The sequence below is a fragment of the Chlamydotis macqueenii genome, chromosome 3, assembly GCF_036417535.1.
Source record: "Chlamydotis macqueenii isolate bChlMac1 chromosome 3, bChlMac1.mat, whole genome shotgun sequence".
NCBI classification, from domain to species: Eukaryota; Metazoa; Chordata; class Aves; order Otidiformes; family Otididae; genus Chlamydotis; species Chlamydotis macqueenii.
This window is the reverse complement of record NC_141558.1, coordinates 125,976,420-125,999,477: the sequence shown is the minus strand read 5'-3', so window position 1 is coordinate 125,999,477 and position 23,058 is coordinate 125,976,420. Positions and strand designations below refer to the sequence as shown.

General features: G+C 37.3%; 1 protein-coding gene across 1 annotated transcript in view; it reads right to left on the bottom strand.

Moving 5' to 3' along the window:
* Window positions 1-23,058, bottom strand: part of PSME4 (proteasome activator subunit 4) — a 60,838-nt gene that overhangs the window by 27,519 nt on the left and 10,261 nt on the right. The window contains exons 4-20 of the mRNA XM_086744208.1: window positions 20,248-20,292; window positions 18,768-18,917; window positions 17,905-17,968; window positions 15,565-15,639; window positions 14,972-15,094; window positions 14,464-14,556; window positions 13,272-13,537; window positions 11,670-11,856; window positions 10,896-10,985; window positions 9,183-9,247; window positions 8,946-9,096; window positions 7,187-7,285; window positions 6,735-6,804; window positions 6,205-6,272; window positions 5,414-5,629; window positions 3,233-3,390; window positions 1,004-1,099 (exon numbers count right to left, since the gene is read on the bottom strand). Of these exons, the coding sequence (XP_086600334.1) occupies window positions 1,004-1,099; window positions 3,233-3,390; window positions 5,414-5,629; window positions 6,205-6,272; window positions 6,735-6,804; window positions 7,187-7,285; window positions 8,946-9,096; window positions 9,183-9,247; window positions 10,896-10,985; window positions 11,670-11,856; window positions 13,272-13,537; window positions 14,464-14,556; window positions 14,972-15,094; window positions 15,565-15,639; window positions 17,905-17,968; window positions 18,768-18,917; window positions 20,248-20,292 (2,016 nt within the window). The remainder of the gene's footprint in view (window positions 1-1,003; window positions 1,100-3,232; window positions 3,391-5,413; window positions 5,630-6,204; window positions 6,273-6,734; window positions 6,805-7,186; window positions 7,286-8,945; window positions 9,097-9,182; window positions 9,248-10,895; window positions 10,986-11,669; window positions 11,857-13,271; window positions 13,538-14,463; window positions 14,557-14,971; window positions 15,095-15,564; window positions 15,640-17,904; window positions 17,969-18,767; window positions 18,918-20,247; window positions 20,293-23,058) is intronic.

Sequence of the window (23,058 nt, the reverse complement as noted above, 5' to 3'; positions counted from 1 at the left end):
TCCCTGAACTTCTTACATAGTCAACAGCAAAAGATGGTCTCTCTACAAAGCTCTTCAGCTTAACAAATGCTCTAACGCACGCTCAACAGAAGCCTCTCCCACTGTACAAGAAGCTCACAGCACTTGAAGTAACGGCATTTGAGACTGTATGAATGCTCCCTGGCACTTTTAGTAGCTGGCACTTGGGCAAAACAATCTCAGCAACAACTTCATAGTCACCAAATACAGACTGTGGCCACAAGCTTAACTGAAACCCTCTGTATTTTAAACAACATATATGACAGGAATACCGAGATCAAACTCGTAGTTGCCTCTAACGTTAACACGTCAACATACTTTCTCAAAGAAGCCAAAATCAAAGCAACAATCCTATCTATTAAAAACCAGTCTGTTTTAAATCCTGAACTACTGTAATGCAACAGAAAGTTCCTATCACTTCCAAAACGAAAGTTTACTCCAGCGTTTTTGCCAGAGTTCTACTGTATACTGGCACCAGCAGCAAGGTTCTGCTGTGACATTATTCACAGGGGTCTGAGCACACAAACGGGACTTATTTCCTATTTTAGGATGAGAAGATAGCCGGCAAGAAGTTAAGTTCAGAATGTTCATGATTTTACTCGTTCAGGGTGACAGGAACATTAGTGAGATGGAAGTGCACCATGGTTTGAAGGCTTCTTGTAGAGGAGGGGAAACGCATGAGTAAATGTCTAGCTTCCATTTCCTTTACATAAAGTAACATCAACAGTGCAGTGCCATCACCTACCTTTTTAGAATGCTTTCAAAGTCTTGCACGAAAAAAAGCACTTAACATTCCTTCATGTTTTAAGTATTCAAGTGTTTCTCTAAGTCACAAATTTCTGTATCTTTACACTACTATAGGAATTCCTCAAAAATAGCCACTAGAAGCAGGTGTGTGAAAATAGCAATTTAAAAAAGCACTAAAAACCAGTAGGAAGTAATATAATTGCTAAGAAAGTGTGATAAAAAGATAAATTTTACTTACAGATGAGCCACCCTTTCTCCTTTTAGAGGAGGCAGAAGGTTTCCAGAACCAATCAAGCAGTTATGCACTATAGCAAGGCACTGCTGCACATCATCTCTTAAACAAAGAAGAAAATCTGATTAGTTATCTGTTAAATGCTTGAAAATATACAGATGATAAACCATATCTTTTTGGTGAAGTTTTGTAAAAGCTTTTTTATTCAGTCATATCGCTTCTAAACACAAGGGGGAGCACCAGAGAGATCAAGCTGTGCTTTTTTTGATCCAACCTAATTCTGTTCCAGAAGTCCAACATTCAGTTTCGTTTTCTGAAAAACTTGCTTTGGAGATTTTATATTCTGGAACTGTGAAGGTAACTTCAGTACATTGGGATAAACTAATGTCAAAACAGACAGCTTCAGCCCAAAGAAATGTTTTGAAGAATTTTAACTAAATCTCAGATAAAACCCATGAAATAACTCCTCACTCCAAGGCCAAGAAACGTCCTTCCCACCATGAGCAGGAGGAGGGAATACTTTCTTTATGAGTGAGTATTTTACAGTCTGAAGATAAATTATAATGCAACAATATGAACAACATTTTTCTGAGTTACTTTAGAGAATTAAGGAATTCTCTCTAAAGCTATCTCATCTAAAGTAGTAGCCTGTACTATAGTTACAAATTTTGCCCTTAGTTCTCGCCTTTGTGCTAAGCAGCTCTGATTTGTAAAATAACTCCTTTCAAGCCTCTTAAGAGGCTCCTTGACTGAACAGCTCTTAGTACTCATGCATCACTTATCAACTCTCTAAGTACATGTGTTCAAAGCCTGTTAGAATTTTTCATTTTATCTTTTGTAATAGAAAATCTTACTCTGGAGCTCCTAAATATATATTAAAAAATGTTTGATTTCCAATTATTACTTAGTGGAATACTGGGAAAAAAAAATTGACAAGAATTCAAGCTCCAGGAATATCCAGGCCCATCTAGCATCCTATTTATTCACATCTGTTACTCCCTCAGCAACTAAGGGTCTTCTCTACTCTTGCAGCTTTGCTATCTTGCCTTCCAATTTAATTTGCAATTCATGCACTCAGCTATATTCTCCCAAATCACCACCATTTATTTCTGTTAGGTAACACAGTGAGGCCTTGATCAAATCAAAGTCCAATTCTATTATAAATTAACAGCTTTGCGTACAAGGTGTCAAAGGGAAAAGGAAAAAACCTAAAAGAAATAAACATACAAAACAAAAACTTCAGTAGGAAGCATATCCTTTCTTCTTGCAGTCTAAGTGTACTTTCTGATTGCAGTTTGGTGGCGTTGACTTGTCAAGCGTATATTGTCTTTTCCAGTTAAAATGTGGGAACTTGGTCAGACAGAAAAATATTTAGGAGTCCGATAGACCATGTCCTGTTTCATGTAGGGCTGCACTTTACAGCATGAGGCACAACGTCACATGCTATAAACACCAACTGAAGTATATATAGCTTCAAGGACATGAAGGTTTAACACGAGAAAGAAAGAATGTTCAAGATTCAATGCTTGTAAACAGCTTCAGCTATTTGATACTTGTGAATGCTCTAGCACATACTAAACTCATCATTATCTTGTGCTTAGGAAACTATCCTTACGAAGCCATGGTTTCGCACTAACAGAGCTTAACAAGGTTGGGCAACGATGCTCTTGCCCCCGTTCCCATTTGTTATGCCACTGACTCTGCTGTCCCTCCTCAGTTTCAACACTGCTGCTTTTTGCAGGGACACGCTATGTACTGAATCCATTTACTCATAGGAAGGAAGCAGAGAGGCAGGTTTCCAAGCCAAATCAGTTCTGTGTTCCACTTCATAGCTTAGGAACACAAATGTTTGTGCCAAAATAACAAGATAAGAGACCAGAGGAAGAGCTTTTTTGTTGTTGACTACAGTTAAATGGAAACATAATTTGCGGTGTGTATTAAAAAAAATATTCTGGAACAGAAAAGTCTTTATAGCAACATAAAGTGTCTTAAGATTATTTTTTTTTAAAGAGTCTTTCTGTTCAAAATGTTATTTGTTTCATGAAATGCACTTCCAAGCTACACGTATCCTCAAGAGTTAAAAATCTTTGAGATCTTAGAATAACAATCAAAGATAGTGTAACATTATAGTTTTTACTCCTCAATTTTTGTAGTGCCAGTATGATTGTCTTTAACTACTTAAACCAGACATGAGTGGATAAATGCACCTTCTCCATACTATGTATCACCACTAACCTGGACATTTCTAGTTTCCCAGTTGCATAGTGCTCTAGTTTGGTGAGCTCAGGCTGAAGAAAAGTATCCAGCAAATAAAAAGCGAAGTTTATTTCCTCAGATGAAGGAACATGCCACTGGATGTCCAAGCTCCACAGGTCACCTGGTTTACCCCAGTCCTATAGTAAATACAGACATGTCTTATTAATCAAACTATGAAGCAAATTGTCTTTTTTAAAAAATTAACAATGAATATTACTAAAAAATCCCCAAACACATGAACTAGCTACTGCTGTAAAGCAGTTATCCTGACAATTCCAGGAAAAAAAGAAACCAAGAACACAACAAAACCAAAGAGAAATCCCAAACCTGCTATAATGTCTACATGTACCTGGAAAATAACACTTATCTGAAAGGACTAACAGGAAAAGGAGAGTACCAGTCTAATTGAAATATAACTACAAATTCAGAAATATTCTCAAATACAACTCAGACTTTTGATACTCCTACAGAGAACATAAAGAAGCTGGTCCATTTAATAATCCTTCTTTTCAGTTTTAAACCACAATCAAGAAACTTAGTACTTTCATTCTAAAAATATAAAAAGGGTAAATTTTAAGTTGGACTTTCCATACAATGCTAGGTCATCCCATAACAAAGACAACTTTTTCTGTTTTGGCTTATAAGGAGCTCAGACTTGCTACAGAACTAACACCACTTCAGTATTTGGAAGAGAAGAGCCATTATTTATTACCAATTCATATTCAAACACCAAGTCCATGCCTAGGACTATAGTAATTAATAGGTAGGTCTTCGTAGTCTTCACTTTCCATTTCCTGTCTTTGTCCAATTTTACATGGTTCTAAGATATTTTAAAATTTCACCATCTGTTCTTAAAACGCCTGACTGATCTGACTGGATAAAACGTACAGAGAGGTACAGTAATACACAATGTAGCCTGCTATTACGTCTCTTCCTTGGAAGAGTGGGCTACTCCTCCATGAAGATCACTTGAGAAAGTGACAGAACTGCACCTTCACACTGGGGCAGGGTAGGAAGCATGTAAGTGACAAACTCAAGTTGTTAATAGCAATTAAGAGTTGATAGAAGATATACTTTCTAAAGTAGCCACTGATGTATGGAACAGCAAAGTAATTGTAAATTTTTTTCAATTTCAGAGGAGGAATTCAATTTTTTTAAAAACCCTATTTTTGTGCTGGGGTTAAATGTGAGCTTAATTAAGATTTTTTTGTTTGTTTGTTTGTTTTCAAATGAGTCTCTGGCCCAAGTGGATGTTCCCACCAGCTTATAAAACTGTACTAGCTGTCAGTAACAAGCATTAGATTATCTGCAGCTGCAAAGCTAAATAAAAGAACACTTTTCAGCAAAATGCAGTTTTATATTCAAATAGGCCAGCTGAAAACTGCTGCACTGTTTGTCTGTAATCACAGTAAATTGACCTCCAAGTATTAACAGCAGACTAGCATATGACTTTTGACAGTTTGAGTTATTTCTAATATTGCCACTTCTACTTTCATTTTATCTCAAGCTCAGCCTAGAATCATTGTCCATTTGTCACTCTGCCTATCTGACCAGATCTCCTGTCTTGCAATTTTTTGCACTGCTGGACTAATTTTTCCATGCCCTCACCACTACTCGTTATATCTGATAACCACATTTATAGGAAGAGGAACAAGGAAAGGTTGCAGCTCTCATCCACAAAAGCAGATGAAAGACTAAGTTTGTCCCTAGTGCAACAATGCTTCCTATGACTGGATATTTAAGTTAAATTCTCCTGCTAAACTCCAAACTTAACTGTTTATACCACTGTACTTCATGAGAGCTGGGTCTCCATTAAATGCATCATATATTACAAGATTAAAAACACGAGCAGGCGCTCTTGCTTTGCGTTATCTTATTGTAGTCATGCAATCATTGTAAAACACCTGTCATAAAACACTAATATGTCATGCCACGAAACTACTCAAAACAACAGTCTGTATTCATTTTTTGCTATCAGAATAATTTTAAGTAACTGTAATGTTATATGTTTCAAAGCCCAAAGCATCTTTCAATTACACTTTCCATTGCTGCTACCTGTGTTCAGAAATCTCCAAATAAAAACAAATAATATAGTGTATGATTTTTTTTTTTAAAAAAAAAAGTCAAATCCTCTAATCCTAAATAAATGAAAATCCTTGCCTTGATAGGAAAGTATTCAGAAAGAGGCTTGTCAAAGCCACCTGGCACACTGCAGTACTCTGTGGGGTAGATAAGTGTAGCAGAACGAAGAAGGTGGTGCAGTAGGTTACAAGACAGAATGTAACCCTGCTTACAGGTTAAATGTAGGGTTCGCTGCAGTATCTCCCCAAGCTGCTCCCTGTACGGTAGCAACTTCTTTCCATCCACTCGAGTGATCTAAATAGGAAAAACAAACATTTCAACGGTAAACATAACTGGTTTTGTTCTAGAGGACTAAAGAGAGGATTACACCGCTCAACCGATCCTGTACCAAGCTTCATTCTGTGCATCGTACTGATTTTTGATTAAAGACTGAACTTGCACATGAACTACCACTTCTACTCCTGTTAGTAAAGTTTAAGGAACACGTAAGAACTGTGATACACACTGCTTCTTGATCTCAGTCAAAATTTTCTAGCAATACTCGTCTACATTTTGAGATTCATTTTAAAAGATTTATCTTTACCAAAAGCATCTTATGATTTCCCCTGCACTAATCCCTCTTCTCTCTACCCCTCAATAATTACATTAAATGCTTTATTTTCTTTCCACATACACATCACATGTTTATTTTCTTCAAACAGCAGCCACTTATGTCCCATTTAAAATTAGATAAGAAAAACAAGTTATGCAATGTCATTCATGCAACATTTACTTTGTTTTAACAGCAGAAATTTATTTTCTTCTTGTTTCAGCGACATTAAACAAGACCCAATGATAAACATGCATGGGGAGAACATTCTTTGCAATACCTCTGACAAAAGCTGAAGATTCCAAAGTAACTCCTTATCTAGTTCTTCGTCATGTAATACATCATCATCTAGAGGAACAAGTGACAAGCACTGCTGTAACTACGCTGCAGTCAACTTCTCCAAACACGCTAAATCATAAACCAGACACTTGCATCCTTAAAGCTAACTCCCAACCCTTCTATCACAATTGTTGGAATGTTGTCCATGGGACATCGCACCCATGTCCAACTGGAAGTTACTTCAGCTAATTTAACATGTTGAAGTTTTTTGAGAAACTGAGGAATGTCTGGAGACATTTTAAACTACCACATTTTTCAAGAAGAATGCTCCTGCAACTTGATAGAGTTCTGTCTTGAAGTTACACATAACTAGTCGTTGATTTTCCTTTTTAGAAGAAATAATGGACAGAATTAATTTCCCATCATTTAAATAAAGTTGTGAAAAACACACAAGTTTTAAATATTATTTTCATGTTTAAAAAAATTCAGCCCAAAACAAAGCAAGTAACACCAGAAATGTTACAAACTTACTGACTGTGAGGTGAGTTATGACATTGCAGCAATGTGGTACAAACAGCTTCAAGGATTCCTCAGGGCGGCACTGGAAATAGCATCATAAACAGCCCATTTTAAAAAAAGATGCCTTATGGAACTCGCAGACACATTGGTAAAAATCTTCTAACAACATTATTGAAAAAGAGAGAAGAATAGATTGTATCTCCAATTCAGTCTAGAGTCAGCCTGACTTCATGATTTTTAAACACTAAAAAACCCCTAAGTGTAACACAAATGGAAAAAAATTCTTCATGAATTAGTCTCTTGAAATATCACTATAAGCAACCATCAAATTTTAGAAGACATAATATTAAGAACCACCTGTATTTACATGAAAAATTAAAGATCTTACGTAAGAAAAAGCAGTAGTATTGGCTTTTTCTTTTTTAAACTAAAGACCAAGTGAAGTCAGAGCATTTTCCTCTCACTTTTACTGCAGCTCGGCACATATCGGCAACCATTCGACCAGCTACTCTTGTCTCAAATATATTTGAAACAGCAAAGTTAAAGACCTTCTCCAAGGCAACCTAGAAACAAATACAAAAAGACAGAGGTTACTTTTTTAAAAAACAGAAAACTATGTATCATAAAACATTTGATGTCACATAGAAGGCAGCATCTGTACATAATACTGTATTCTTTTTTAAATAGAACATGCAACCGTGATTCACTTTAAAAAAATAGGAACAGAGCTAGGGGAAGCAGTTCTGCAGAACACCTAAAGTAGAGTAAAATGTAAGTACCATCGCAATTAAAGCTGGCAGTACTATAGAATAGAAAGATTTAAAACTTACGCAAATAGTAACTACTCAGGAAAAAAATCCTAAATGTTATCAGTACACGTGACTTGCATTCTGTGCAAAACCGATGTCTAATTGTACAGCTACTGCCTTAAGCAGGAGAATAAAGGCTGCTACAAAAGTAGCAATGACAAAAGGTTTCTTAAAATAGTTCCAGTTTGCAGATTTCACTTTTTTTTTCCTTCTTATCTATTGCAATACTCAGTTACAGTAACACACTGGAACAGGAAAATACATGACAGCATCCACTGTCATTAAAATAATTCAGTTACAGTAAGGTCTATATTCCCCTCCTCCCCAAAGAGTTCATAAAAAAAACACACCGAGTGCTTTTAATTCGTGACATAATGGGAAACTGCCCTCAGCTACAGATTGGAGACACTTCTCAAATATTCACTTTGGGAAGAAAGGAGGTCAGATAAATCATCTTGGCTAACTTAAGCTTGAGGTGTTTCTCAGAAACTACACAGAAAAACAGTATTCCCTGAATAGGTCACAATCTGCTGAAAGGAAAACGATGCTATTTCACATGTAAAAGTGAAATAAAGCCAAGACGTCCCTTAGTTAACAAATAAAGAGGGAATTAACTATCGACTATTTAAGTGGCCAGCATGTTTTAAAGCAGCTTATTGCCATCCAATAAGTTGCAAGGCAAGCTGAGCTATATACAGTATAGATCACATATGATTACTTTAATAATGAACAATCAGGAAAAATACAAATTAAATACTGCATGACAATGAAGAATTAACTTACGACTTACATTAACCAAAAAACTCCAGACAAAATAATTCTAAAGTGTCCAACGCAATAGTTCAGAATGTACAAAACCTAGCATCTCCATATATATTCATAATGTAATGTAAATAGATTAAAATGCATTAACCCAGCCTGCAAGGAAAGAATCTGTGTAACAACACGGATTCTCCACCCCCTGCCCTCAGAGTTATTTTAATCCAGATAATTTTTCTGATCCCATTAGCCAAGTGGCTCCTTGAACAGCTTCTTCTGCCCAGCTGAAGAAGCGGTAGGGAAAGGGAGAGAAAAGGAAAGCAGGGGATTGGGTAGGTTAGCATTACCATCAAAAGACATGAAAAATCCCAACCTAAAATGATAAAAGTGATAAAATAAGCTGTTAGAATGATTTCTCCTAATGTTTATCATCAGTGGGCAAGAGAGCATCAAGAACCTAAGAGCTTTGTAGTGATGTACGTAACATCATAAGACAAACGGACATGAAGTCCTAAATTCCCCCCCTAGCCCTTTCCTCAGTTAATCAGGAAAGGTCACAACAGAACAACGAAGGAAGGAAGGATCTGAACACACCAGTCATTCACAACAGACAATTAAGCCTCAAAGTTAGGTGGAAAGCCCATATTCTACATACCTTAAAGATATCCTTTGAACACTGAGTGAGGATTGTACTGAAAGTAGAAGAGAGACCTAATTCCACTAGACTCTCTAGATGAGTCATTTTCTCAGTTTCCGTCTCCTCTCTGGTTTGTTCTAGAGTGCTGCTTTCTATAAGTCCAAAACATCTACACAAATACAGTAATTACAATGTTAGTAAGCAGAACATGAAAGTTTTGTTAAGTTCTTCACGTCAGCTTCTTGGCTTACTTACCTATCCATAAACTGCAGTACAAAATCCTCAAATTCCGCAGTTGCAGAGCACAATTCTCTTTCCACCTACAGTTTTCCGATGCAAAAGAAGCACAAAAGGTTGGCTTTTCTTAAGGAAACAGAACATAAAATTTATTTCCTGTATTAACTACTTCAAAAACACTTCCAATTTTTAAGTGATACAGACCACAACGCATTTCCCGTTACAGTTTGTATAGTCTCACGTACACTACATGAAACAATTATTCCGTTCTCTTTACTCTGTCCTGTCCAGTTTCCTGGCCTTGAAGTCTAGCCAAATAACCTCTCAGGGCGAAATTGGGTCTGCCTCCCTGGATACAACCTCTGGCCTTACTACTGATCCTCCTTTCCAGCGGGAGGTCAGCAAGCGCCAGCTGCGGTGGCAGACTTGGCTCCGCTGACATTTACATTAAACACTCAGCGTACAAACTCCTCTTCATTTTTGAGTGCTGCAGCGCTGGGGCAATGAAATTAACCTCCTTCTAGCAGCTGAGTGTTCAGAATCTGTGCAATCTGTAGCTGACACTGCTGTTATCTCATCTGTAGTACGCCAGATATACTTTCACTATCACTTGAACTGCTGTATCAAAAGCAGGATCAAAAGCCTAGCGAAAAGTAGAAAAACAAAAACTATTTCCCGTTTGTTCCTGTATTTTTTGCTGTGTAAAAAAGGACAAAGTGTTAGAACAATGCTGGAGAAATGGAGTGCGAGGAGCTCTAAACCAGAGGTGTATATGAGCAGCACTCCAAAGCAGCACAGAGGTGGGGGGACCATGTCCGATAACACAGGGACAGCAAAGGATAAAACACAGAAGAGGGAGATGAGGCTCACTGTCTAATGATGATACTATCTCTTGCTTGGAAGAGATTAACAACCATCTGAAGATAAAACAATAGGATCCTAATCAGAAAAGAGAAGCATGACTGCAGGAACACTTTAAAGAGAAGCGAGTGTTTTGATATTATCTCCCATAAGAGGAAAATAGCCCTGAAAAGTTACAGAGCGCATTACTTTTTTGAAAAATAAATACAAACAGGTTTGTGGCTTTTTTTTTTAAACACAAGAGACCAAATTCCTTCTACAGATTCCCAGACAATCAATCTGTTACCTTTTACCTCACTCCAAGTTGGATTAGTTTTAAAATACAAATGATGTATACACATCTTACAGCAACACTGTAGTAATCCCCTTTATTTTGGCTTTTTTTTTTCATTATTACCTTAATGTTTTATGGCAACAAGAAGTTTCAAATATTTTTTTCAAATAAAATTGCTATTTTACTAGATTCAGAAAGATTTAGATGGCAAGGGACCTCTGGAAACCATGTAGTCCAACCTCCTACTCAAAGTACGGCAAGCTCAGAGTCAAATTACACTACACAAGGCCTTTTGCAGTTGAGTTTGCACTTCCTGAACTGTTTGAATTTAACATTACCTCTACAGCAACCTATCACTAAGAAGCAATGCCAGACTACATGGCCAATTTGCATGCTGATGCCAGCTCTGCAACTCTGACCAGAAGCAACCTGATCCACATCTTCATTTTTTTTTTGGTTGCATTTTTGTTTCATGCAGTTTTACACATACAGAGTAGCAAACCTGTTACAGTTCTGAAGAGATTATATTACATTGATAGAAATTAAACTGAAAACCAGGTTACAGTTTTGTTTATATAACTGCAGAGCACTCTTACCTCTGAAAGATCATCTCTTTCTTGCAGTACAGAGGAACAATCTACTAAAGGCACCAAAGTAGAAAATGTTGCAATGAACTGGAATGTAATCTGTTGAGAGTTGCAAACAGCTCTTTAGTAAGTGTTACTGTGTTTTACACATTAAAAAGCTTTTGCAATTAAGGTATGGGAGCTATTGCAAATCACTGCATTAAAAAAAAAAAATTCTAGAGTGTAATTCTTCAACCCCAAAACTTCAACCGATATTTCTGCCTTCATATGAAAACCTACCTATGCAAAACCCGCTTGAATTTCTGAGTAAAGTAACACTTACTTTGTGCTGAACTTTAAAGTTACAAAACCTTATAATGTTTACCTTGTTTCAATAGTCAATTAATGGGATTTCCTGAAGATGTGGGCTTTTAGGACCTAATTTAATGAAAATCTAGTGATAAAGGTCTTTCCATCAATCTTAAAAGATCAGAAATATCAGTAGGAGCTTTGGAACAACTATTTTATCTTATTTTTTTAGAGCTGCCCAAAAAGTCAGTACAATGCTTATCACAATCTGGTGTTAAAGATTCACTCGGCATTGCCTGACAAGCCAACAGCATTATCGTAAGTTAGAGGCTTGTAATACTAACTTTTTACAAATCAAATCGTGCAGGAACAAAATCAGGCTAAGAACTCCCGGAAATATGAGTTACTTGGTTCCATAAAAAAAAAATTAAAAAACAGCTTTCAGAGTGAACTAGCTGGCTAACTCCTAAAAAAAATAAAGATTTATACACTCACCATACACTTGCTGAAGTCATTTGGATCCACCCCAGGCAAGGCTCTCATCAGCAGAGGTAGCATGTGTGTTGGACCTTCAGGAAACCATTTCCCCCCAGACACCAGACTACGAGCTACTCCAATTACACAGCTCAAAGTAGCTGTGAGCTGATGAGGTTCTGTCAATGTCTCAAGTGCAGGATATGTTCTATAAAGGTAAGATCAGTCACATTAGGAACAATAACGTTTCTAAAGTCTTCAAAGAAAATAAAAGCGGATTGTACATGTTATATTCTACAGAAAGGGTACAAAATTTCTCCTAGTAAAATTCAAGCTAATCGTTTGTTATGGTTTTTTTTTTTCCCCCCAATGGACTGAACATTGCTCTGCTAGAAAATGTTCCTTTAATTTGATCAGTCCTATTCACAACTAATTCAGGATTAAATAATTTGTTAGCACTTGCAGCACAGGAATTACTAACCGCATGGGCTCCTAGATTCAAAGCTATGGTGATTTTCTTGAACTTTAAGCTAACACAAACTGTGTACTTAGAAGTGTAAGGTTCTCGTGGCGAGCATGAAAACTTGCCTTGACTACCTCTGAATAGATAAGGGACACCTTACTTAATGTTACATTAAAGTCCGTACCTTTTTTTATAAAAACTTAGGAAGTTACAGTGATTTTTAAGCCTTTTTGACTCTAAGTACTTTTTAGCAAACTGCCTAACACTTCCTAGTGTTATCAACAACCTACAGTTCAAACAAGAGCCACAGTGCTACCCCTGCCCTATGTCATTCAGAGCACAAAGGACCTACATCTACTCCACAAAATGAATTCGGAACTGCTGCCAAGGCAAACATACCACTGACAGTTTGAACTACCGAGCAGACGTTCAGTCTGCTCTCAAACCAGAAAAAGTAGTCATAGCCAATACAGGCATCCATTGCTGTGCTTCTTGGAACTGTTACGCTTGAAATGTTTTCATGTAAGAGCAGATTTATCAAGTTTTTACAAACAGTTGAGTCAGTAAGGTATGGAACTCAGGAAGGGCTCTTGAAACACTCATTTCTCCGCCGTTTTTACAACACAGGTTGTTAAAGTACAGAAGACTGCATAGGAGGAGGAACATGGACAGGGGCTTGGAAGAAAGCTTTTCATCGGGGCAGGAAGGAGTTACATTTTTCTTTCGGAATTTCAGGCACCAAGGCATTAGTAACAGTACGAACTAAGTATTTTACATAGGCACGTACTTTAGTGATTTGCTTATGAAGGGAGAAGCAATGACAGTAATTTTAAACAATCTGTAACTGTAACGTACCCCGACACAAAACAGAAATATAAAACCTATGCTTACTACTACACAAACACGCAATACCATAATTGATATTTGGCCCAATTAGAAGCTAGTGAGAAGGCATAAGGTGGCTCTTGAATAAAAGGTACAAAGTCGCTTTTTAATGGACTGACCCACGATCTGATTGCTCAGCGGTGTGTATTAGCAGCTCCTCTCACTGCAAGCATTCACTCGCAGCAAGGAAATTGCTTCTCATTTACTATGACTGCTTTGCATATTTATGTGTTGGGAAGGGAACAGGGAAGCTGCAATGTTTCTGTAGAACTTACTTCTCAAGTACAGGTGGAATTACTAATTCAGGACGCATCAGTGCAAGGTTCTGCAGGGCTTGGGCAGCCTCCAGGCTTCCAGTTTTACTAAACATAGCCAGAAGGACAGGTTGAATAATGCATTCTACAAAGTCTGTAACATCCCGATCAGTAAGTTTATGACTATCAGGCACAGGAGTTAACCAAGTCATTTTCTTGTAGCGCTCACGATGCAGCCTTCTGACAACACCACTGGGTAACCTTTGAAGTAGTTTCATCAGTTTGTTCTGTTGAATATATAAAAAGTGCTTTGAATATATAAAAAATTACTTGGCAGTAGCAGAATCTGAGCTGCTAAGTGTCTAACAGACAATTAATAAGCTAGTATCTTGAAGTTATACAACTACAATAAAACTCAGAAAAGCTCCAAAATACAATGTTCACAATTTGTCATTAAACTTCAGTTTCAGTTCCCAAAAGATTAACAATGATGCTGCCAGCACTATGCCTTATGATTGAAAAAAAAATCATGAAAAATATATACAAAGTATATAATCAAGAATCAAGATTACTTACCAGTAATTGAGACATTTTTGAGACGATTCTCTGCACGTAAGCAGAGAATAAACAAATATCCTATTCTAGAAAAAGTCAGCGCCTTCGGCACTGCTTTGACTGGTCTTACTATTTTAATCTGTACTTTCCACCAGCCATCACAGGGAGATTCTTACATCTTCTAGCAGGAGACTCCACTAGCTACACCGTCAAAAAAGTTACGCTTCATCAAACTAGATATGCATTCAAATCTTTTTTGCTTTGCTTAATAAAAACTAGACTTTGCTAACTTGGAGCAGTAGGTCAGTAATAAGAAAGCTGGGTCACACAAGTAATACTGATGCTGCATATCACTCTCCTTTAAAGTGCTGACTTCTTTTCCCCAGTTGTACGGGAATTAGGTCTAGTTTTGGGCTTTAAACTACACTGGGGTTAGATGTCTGAAGAATATTCCCATTAGCTGTGGTCCTGACATCAGAGTATGATTTGAATGACAGTGCAATCACATATCTTGAAAATTAAAGCCTCAAAATATTATACAACCAAGAGACAATCTGGCTGTTGGAGCACATAGTGCATCTATCAACATGTTTGATTTCATCGGTTTGACCATTCAAGTTACAGCCAAAGTTATTATCTAGACACGCAGAAAACTCACCAGCCAGCGCCCATTATTTGAAGGATGGTAAAATGAGGCAATGCTATTGAACAATCCTGACAAGTGCTTCTGCACTAGTTTACTTGGTCCACCCTGTGAAAAATAAACCGCAGAACTTTATTACATGGATTAAGTTAAAATGAACAGGTAACACAGCAGTAAGAGGTACAAGTGAGCACTCTCATCTACCACAGTAATCACACCTGCAAATCCCCTCCTTCCCTACCCTCGGCTCAGCACTAAGCAAGCTCTCTCCATTTGATCTGATGAGGTTCACCCTGAGTCATTCAATTGTTCAGCAGAATGCCACCGACAGTGGCTATGAAGTAAACCTTTCCACCCACATTCCAAACTGACAGCAAAACAGTGTACTTTAAAACAAAATTCAGGCAAAAGATAGCCTAAAACACACTTCTGCGGTGAGCTAAACAGAACAGACAATTTTAAATACATATTTGCTTAAAGCTTTGCATTAGCTTTTGTTTCACTTTATGAAAAAGTTACTAACCATCATGGCTGTGATCCACATTACCGCATGTCCCACATCATAAGCATTTGTTAAGAATCTTGGAACAACAACTTGATTGCTTCCCACTGGAAGATTAAAACTCCTCAAAATTCTGGTAAAAATCTAGAAAAAGAAAAAAACATTGGCATAAACTAATAAATTATTTTATTAACAGGCATAAAGTAATTTTCTAATCAAAAGGTGTTTGGTGGTTCCGGGTTTTTTAAACAATGTAACTGCTATGAACATCTTTAAAAGAATTCATAAGCTGGAAGACTCAAAGGTCATATATACTATTTATCAAAAGAATATCACTAAGGGCCATTTCCACAAGAACATGGGATCAGTTACACACTACATTTGTCATTGGTTTGGTTTTGAGTCAGGTGATAACAGTAACAACTGTCTGTTTCAAAAGGATGGCTCAAATTTTCAAAGTTAAACTTAGATCTTCAAATGAATGCACCTAATTTGAAAAACTGGGCCACTGCAGTATAAAACCCATGCAGGGAATATGAATTATTCTTAGCATAGTGACACTGAAGACTTATCTCAAAGTAAATAAAATAATGTAATAAAATGAGAAATACTACCTTTGGTACATACGGATCCCAGTCTATGTACCCGATGTTGTCAGCGGCCAAGCGAGCAAAGAGATTTACTAGATGCTGAAATAACCATAAAAGAAGGAAGTATTCATTAGAATTTATTTATTATAGAAGATGCACAAGCTCCTCAATCTACTTCACAGATGCAAGATACGCCCCTGTACTAAGCTTCAGAGTCCTTTAAATGCTACCAATATTTTACCAGCTGTGCATAGCAGACTATTCATCTCCAGGGTAAAGGTTTGGAACAAACTCCAGGTGACAGTTAGAAGAGAGATTTCCCAGCAAACCTGCAACATTGTTTAAGCAAAGCAAAAATCCCACAACAGACCAGGCTCTACTTTGGCAATTTCATTGACTTCTCTAACAGAAACCTGCTACCTTTACAGTCTTTATATATTTGGGTTTGTTACTAGAAAATGTCCTAAGGAATATTCTGAAGAATGCAATTCTGCCAACACACACACACACAGATTGGGAATCCTCTCGTATGCCAGAATAATAGAGATAGGCTCTGTAGAAGACAGGAGGGTTGGGAGGACTAAACAAAAAAGGAGATGAAGTTTCACTCTCATATCCTGATTGAGAGAAAGCACATAATCCACCAACATCCCTTTAACGAGCTTGTCCAAATCAGGAAATACTTATCAGGTCTCCAAAAGCCTCGATGCTTCTATCAGTATCTTGAAGCTATGGCGAAGCAAAAACGAAGGGCCTTAAATAATCCTGCCTAATTCAGAGACAGATATTCACCGAAGAACAGTTCACTTCAGTCTGAAGGACACAATAGCTTTGGAAAACCCACAAATTCAATTCAGGACAATCCCACCTGACAGAGTCTGAAGACAAGCATTACACTTTCTTAAATGATCTGTCTTTTTTGTCTGATACTAGGAAATATCTACTGAAAAAACCCTTTCCATGCACAAAGGCAATTGATTCTATAGCTCCCCTTCAAACAGCAAGTCTAACTCCAGCCAAAGCAAGCTGAGAAAAAGCTTGCAGCGTACCAAGGCTTAAACTGGATTGCATAGTCAGATCCCGTATGTCTAATTATCCGCATCCAAGCTTGATGAAATGAACAAGTCCACCCTTAAGACAGCAAAAGAAACAAAAAGTGAAAGCTCTGGGGGAAAAAAGAAAATTGTTTGTGCCTTCTGAGCAAACTGTCAGAATGCAGTGGATGAGGGAGAAAATACCAGAGATAACTTATGAAAGAGTGTTGATGGTAATTTGTTAAGACTGTTTGACAGAAACAAACCAAATAGTCATATTAAAGTGCAGGCTGTCAACTTTCTGTCAGAAAGAGTAGACAGAATTGTGATTTTTTTTTTTTTTTTTTTTGGATGGCCATCAGAAAGATGCAAAGGTATCTGCATATAATCTCAAATAAAACTTTGGCAATCACCCCTGTTCAACACTGCCAACTGTGGAAACAAAGACTGCCTTCCTCTTTCTGGTTTGATTCATGTTTCATCGCAAACAGACCCACATACAAGATTTTTCACAGAGAAACTGCCAGAAACGGAATATGCTACAAAGGTAGCATTCAACGGTGTTTTGGAAATCAGGTTTCTCCAAAGATACTGAGAAGCCTTCCTTGTGTACATAGGCAGGAGATCAGTAAAAGGAGCGAGACGGTCAGTGAGCTTGTGTTCATACTGAGTATGGAAAAAATCTGGGAATATGCCAAGTGTCACTGCAGTGAAGGCAAGCCACAGGCCAGCTGACAACAACAGCACCTAAGCTGCTGGTGGTGTTGTCTCCAGAATGAGATCTTGGTTTATTTCCCAAGTTTGTATCTAGTCACATGAGACACACAAAAAAGGCAGACAGGTACACAGTAGACCATTTTCCTTGAAAGATACAACCCAATGGTATTTTTTGCCAAGGGGAGTACAGGTTCTTTACTGTATCTAAAACAAAGATGAGAACAACTCATTGCAGTCAAGGCAAAGCACTGCTACTCAAAATTAGGGATCATGAAACACGTATTAAGATATAAAAGATGGGACTTAAAATTATAATTTATAGAAATCACAATAGCACTTTGCATCATTATAAGCATTAGCAAGCAGTCTGGAAAGTGGCAGCATTCCCAAGGCTGGAAAGAAAAGCTGCTTGAGCTAGTCATTAAACAATGTTCACCAAGCACAAGCGCAGTCTCATTTATTCAGCCAGTAATTGCCCGCTAACAATCACAAAATTGTCTCTGCTTTCTTGTACTAGTTGAAACAGACATTAAAGCACTTCAATGACTTCCAAGCACATTGCAGGAATATTTAAATGGATTTCTTCTAGCATAAGTGAAAAGTAAATACTTACCCCTTCCCATTGGGGAAGATTTTGAACTGACACCCAAAGGCCTATAAATTCATCAAACCAAAGCCTGCAAGAGAACAGAATCAAGATAATTGTAATGTTGTGAAAGAGGCTCCCTCACTGGGTATTTATCCCTCGCTTTACCAGGTGGTCTCAGGAACTCACCTGCCCCTCAAGTCGTTCAACAAGAGCAGGGATCAACATGGACACCTTTGTATCACTTTGTGTCCCTCACAGCATCCTCACTATCCCCTTCTTTGACCTCTCCTCTCATTCTCTTCTGTTCTCCTCTTTTCACACAAGTGTTTCACCAGAGTTTCCTTATGTACTTCAGCTTCGCTATTTCACTACATATTGCAATCTGAAGCGATTGGGCCTGACTAACAGGTCTGGGCCAGGGCTGACCCACAGATGATCCGTATCGCATTGCTACGGTCAGCAGGATTGTGCTGTTTTAATTGCAACTTCTTCAGTGTACACAGAGTGTGAGAAAGTACACTATAAGAATAATTAACAACTCCTTAGCCTTGTGCACAAAAAACCCAGGAGATACGCAAGAGAGAAATGTTACACCACAGCAGCTCCCTTGTTTCCTCTTTTGAGCATTTAATTCAATTTAGTCTGCTTTGTTGTATATTGTGTGCTTTACTCTGGAGTAGAAAACTCATTAGAGAATAGGTGCTAAGATTCTCCCAGGTTACTTTTACAAAAGAAGAACTCTGACAGAATGTCTGTCTTGAACTCCTTCCAAAAATGCTGTTAAAAGGCACCATTCATTTTCCTAGTTGACTTCAAGTCATCCTGTAAAAGATGATGGCTTGCATTTCAACGGAACACTGTACCAACAAGCATTCAATTACACTTACTTGAAACCTTTCTGGTGAAGTTCAGGAGGAAGGGTAGTAGGTAGAAATAGTTCAAAATAGGTAATAGCCTTTTGCATGGTAACATCAAATGGACACATTAAAGGCCTCCACTCATCTAGCATCTCTGCAGTGGCATCTTCTGGAAAATACCTGAAAACAAGGAAGCCATGCAACATATGTAGATTTGGCTTTAAAGTTTGCGGCTTTTAAAAAACATATTTAAAACTACCTATTCATTTGTCAGAAATCTGAGTTCTACAGTAAGATCATGTACCCAGGGGAAATAGGCAGTCCTCAACTCCATCTAACCTTCACAAAACACAAGGATCTAGGACACTGTGGTGCATCATTTTAAGACCACGAATGTAACAAGATTCTGTCTTGTTGAATGAGAAAAGATTCTGTATAACGCAAAACCATTTCAGTGTGAAGACAGGTCAAAACAGAACAACTACTATTCGCATTTGATGCAATATAACAAAAGATTACTTAAGGCACAAGGAACATTTATCGGAACACTACAAGAATCTTGAAGTGGTTATTTAATTTCTTTCAAAAGAAATGAAATATCCACGCAATGCAGTATTTAAAATGCATACCACAAACAGCTGTTTATACAACATAACTATTGCAGTCGATTTCGGGCCAATTGGAACGCAATGTTATCAGTGTCCCAACCTTAAGTCAGAATTTGCAAGAGAAAAATACCACATTTTCATTTTTAAAACAATCTGCTTCAGTGACTTTCATATTCATAACAGATACCAGGAAAATCAACACTAAAAACGGGTTTTATTTAGCTACAAACCCACATATATATGGGAAAAATGTAAGGCTGCTTTATCTTTTTGTTCCTCATATTACCAGTATGGGTTTAGAACAGCATCTCCTATAAAGGACACTCAGTAACATCAGTGTGTGAAACAACTGCTCCAGGAAAGCAAACAATAACTGCAAATGGACGTATGAATGGTAAATAAAAGAGAACAAGTACCTTCTCTGCATCTTTGCAGTATCTTAAGCTGCTAACAAAGTCAATCACTGCAGAGAGCAAGACAGGTGCACAGCGAATGTAACGCCACAAAAGAGCAAAAGCAATGGTGGCCTTAGCTAGTGATATCCTGGCTTACCTAACTGTTAACAGATTTTCAACCAAGGCTGTTAAAAATAAAAAAAAAAAACAAAACAACCTTACACTTTGTTTAAATATTATAATATGGAACACGCCTGTCATTTTGTTTTAATTTTAAGCAACCTGTGAACCTGACGTATTGATCATTCATAACACAGTAAACCAGAACAGTCTCTACCCTCCACTCCAAACTTCTTATCAGAGTTGGGACCACATCAGCCAAGGAATGACTAGTAGAGTGGGGTTTTGGTTTGGGTTGGTGTTTGTTTTTTCTTTTTTTTTTAAACCACTTTCTTCTTAAAGTAATATTAACTATACAGCGTTTAAAAACCCACAACAAACACTTACGGTCTGCAGCTCTTCACAAGTGTTTTCAGAACACTTTCTACGGAACTGAAACAAGAGAGGAAACATCAGGGAAACATCTGTACTGCCAGATTCCAGTGAGAGCATAAAATAAATAACCATTTGCTGATTTTTCCCTCAAGAGCTTAAGATAAAGTTGATGCAATTAGATGTCTTCTGTGAACATGCAGTAGCCTTCTACACAGACCTGATCATAACAATTAACATTGCTCTGCTAAACTCCTGGTTCTACTTTTCATATTCCACTCCAGTATTTACTGCATTTAACTGAAGAGTGAAGAATTATTATCGTTTCTTATAAGAAATACTCTGCATTTTATCCATGAACAACCAGCAGAGCAAGGTAACCTCTCAGGGGAAGTTGAAACACAAACAGAAAAAATAGGTTTATGGACTTCATAAATATTTGTAAGATAAATAAAGGCAACAGACTTCAGAAACTTGTTATTATTAGACTCCAAATACCATGTCTATCCTTTTCAATCTGGTTTTGGTGTTTGTCCAGTGGTTCTAAGAAAGAGAAATTAACTACTGCAAATCAAGGGTTATTTCATTAGCTTCCCTCACAATTAACAGCTGATTTTAAAAGTGTTTTCATCCATAGCAAGAAAAATTACTTGAGAAATAATTTTAACACAGATTGTCACAGGATGCCATCAAAGGACTTTAACACTAAGTCTCAGAATAAACTTAAAGAATAAAAGGGAAGAGAGAGATTGATCAATGGAACCATAAAGGCAGTAAATTGTCACGCTCTTCTAATCTTCTGTTTATTAGAAGACAAGCTCAAGAGTAAACTGCACTCTTACAAAAAAAACCAAAAACAAACAAACAAACAAAAAAAACAACAAAAAAAAACCCCCATTCCTTGCTTGGAGAAAAAAAAATTCTGGCAGAAGAACTTCCTACATTTTTAAAATGAACTTTCTGTACTCTTAATAGAAAAATGGCATCCTTTAGTTCTTCATAAAATACCTAACAAACAGAAATGCTATTTTGATCAGAAAAAGATGATGCAAATGTATCATCTTTAATATTTTAACGAAGATCAGTTTAGGTCAATTAAGACACACAAATACTGAGCATGCACACACTCTCTCTCTAGTCCTATGCAACATAAACTGATCCCATACAAGCCAGGAGAAATATCAAATGGATAAACCACTATTTCCCTTCAACACCTCAATGTTCACTGCAAGCCAACAAAAGCCCACCCAGCCCTCAGTTCAAGCAGCACTCTAGAAGATGCAAAACTCTGTATTTTATGCAACAGTGACAAAGTAAATCCGTGACCTCTCCCAGAACGAAAATTTTGAGCCGACTGTCAGCTTCTAAAATCTGAAGAGGAATGGCCAACCATTCATTAAACAAAAATAAGACCAAACTCTGCAAGAAGCTTATAAAGATTCTGGGTTAAAGTGAATGCTGTTCTTGAAAGAGTCAGGCAATAGATAACAGTTGTTCCAAGCATAGATAAACAAAGCATGAACCAGCAACATTCCTTAAGAACATTAAAGCTTAACACAAAAAAACATTTGTGTGACAAAACAAATAGAAAAGCTACCCCCATACTATCACACTCCACTGAAGTAAACTATTACTACGGAGAAGCTGAAGTACAGAGGAATTTTAAGAAACACTGATGCCAGAGATCGGTAAGTCTTTCAAATTCACAAGTTTTCGGTCAGATCTCAGCATCTGTTAGTGAAAGAGAGCAAAAGAGGAAAAACTGGAATGGATGTTCCCTCCTGACTTCTGATTACAACTTTAGAATGGAAGCTAGAGGAAAAAAAAAAAACACAACAGCAGACCATTTTGTACATAAGGAAACTTCCATCTAAGACACAGTTAAGCTACAGAAGACATCTTGTAAGATTCCTGTTTGATAACTACTAGTTAGAAAAGGACAGGACGATATAGGTGGGCAGAACAAGAGACTGCTGGTTACTGCTTTCATCATCACTTTGAACCAACCCTCTCAACTGTTTTAGCAGTGGCTTCTGTTCCACTTTTGGTCAGACTTTCTGCATGCCCATTGCTGCAGAATTGCGACTGATAACGAAGTCGCTTACACTGGAAGGTATCTCCTATTAATCACTGAAACAACAGTGTATTTAATTAAGGAAAACTTCTCATCTCATTCAGTTTTCTTTGCTTTTAGTTCCTCCTTACTACCTGAAGTACTACTAGCAAATTATCATTATGTCTTGCCACGTGGATATATTAAAAAACACCCAACAATGCTATTAACCCCTGAGACTAGTCAACATTTTGGCACTACACGATTATTTTCTTCTTTTGGAAAGGACATGACCACATTAATTTGTCAATCTGGAGTTTTTTTTTCCCCTGCATTTTCAAAGAGAAACATATTTCAGTTAAAACAATTAACATATAAATTAACACTGTTGACTTTTCCATTATCAAAAAACAGTAAAAGCACAATTTTCAGTTTTTCAGGACAGATTCAGGCCTCAAGTGAAATTTTAGCCCTGCAGTGGCCACTCCAGTATAAGCGCTTAAATTAAGACAATGAAAAAAGCAACCAGCTACAGTTTCACAAATTATTTTAGTGAATTTCTAACTATGATAAGCCAAATATCAATCTCTCATTGGATTAGTACAACTAATCTCTTCCTAAAAAAAACCCAAACGAAGCAAAAACCACTGCAATTCCACTTCCTCTCATACCAGCTTTCTGAATGTATATATACATCAAAACTCCTGATACGGTTTTCACTGCAAAAACCCACATTAAACTCTTCTGATACAGAAACTTAGTTTCACACTTCG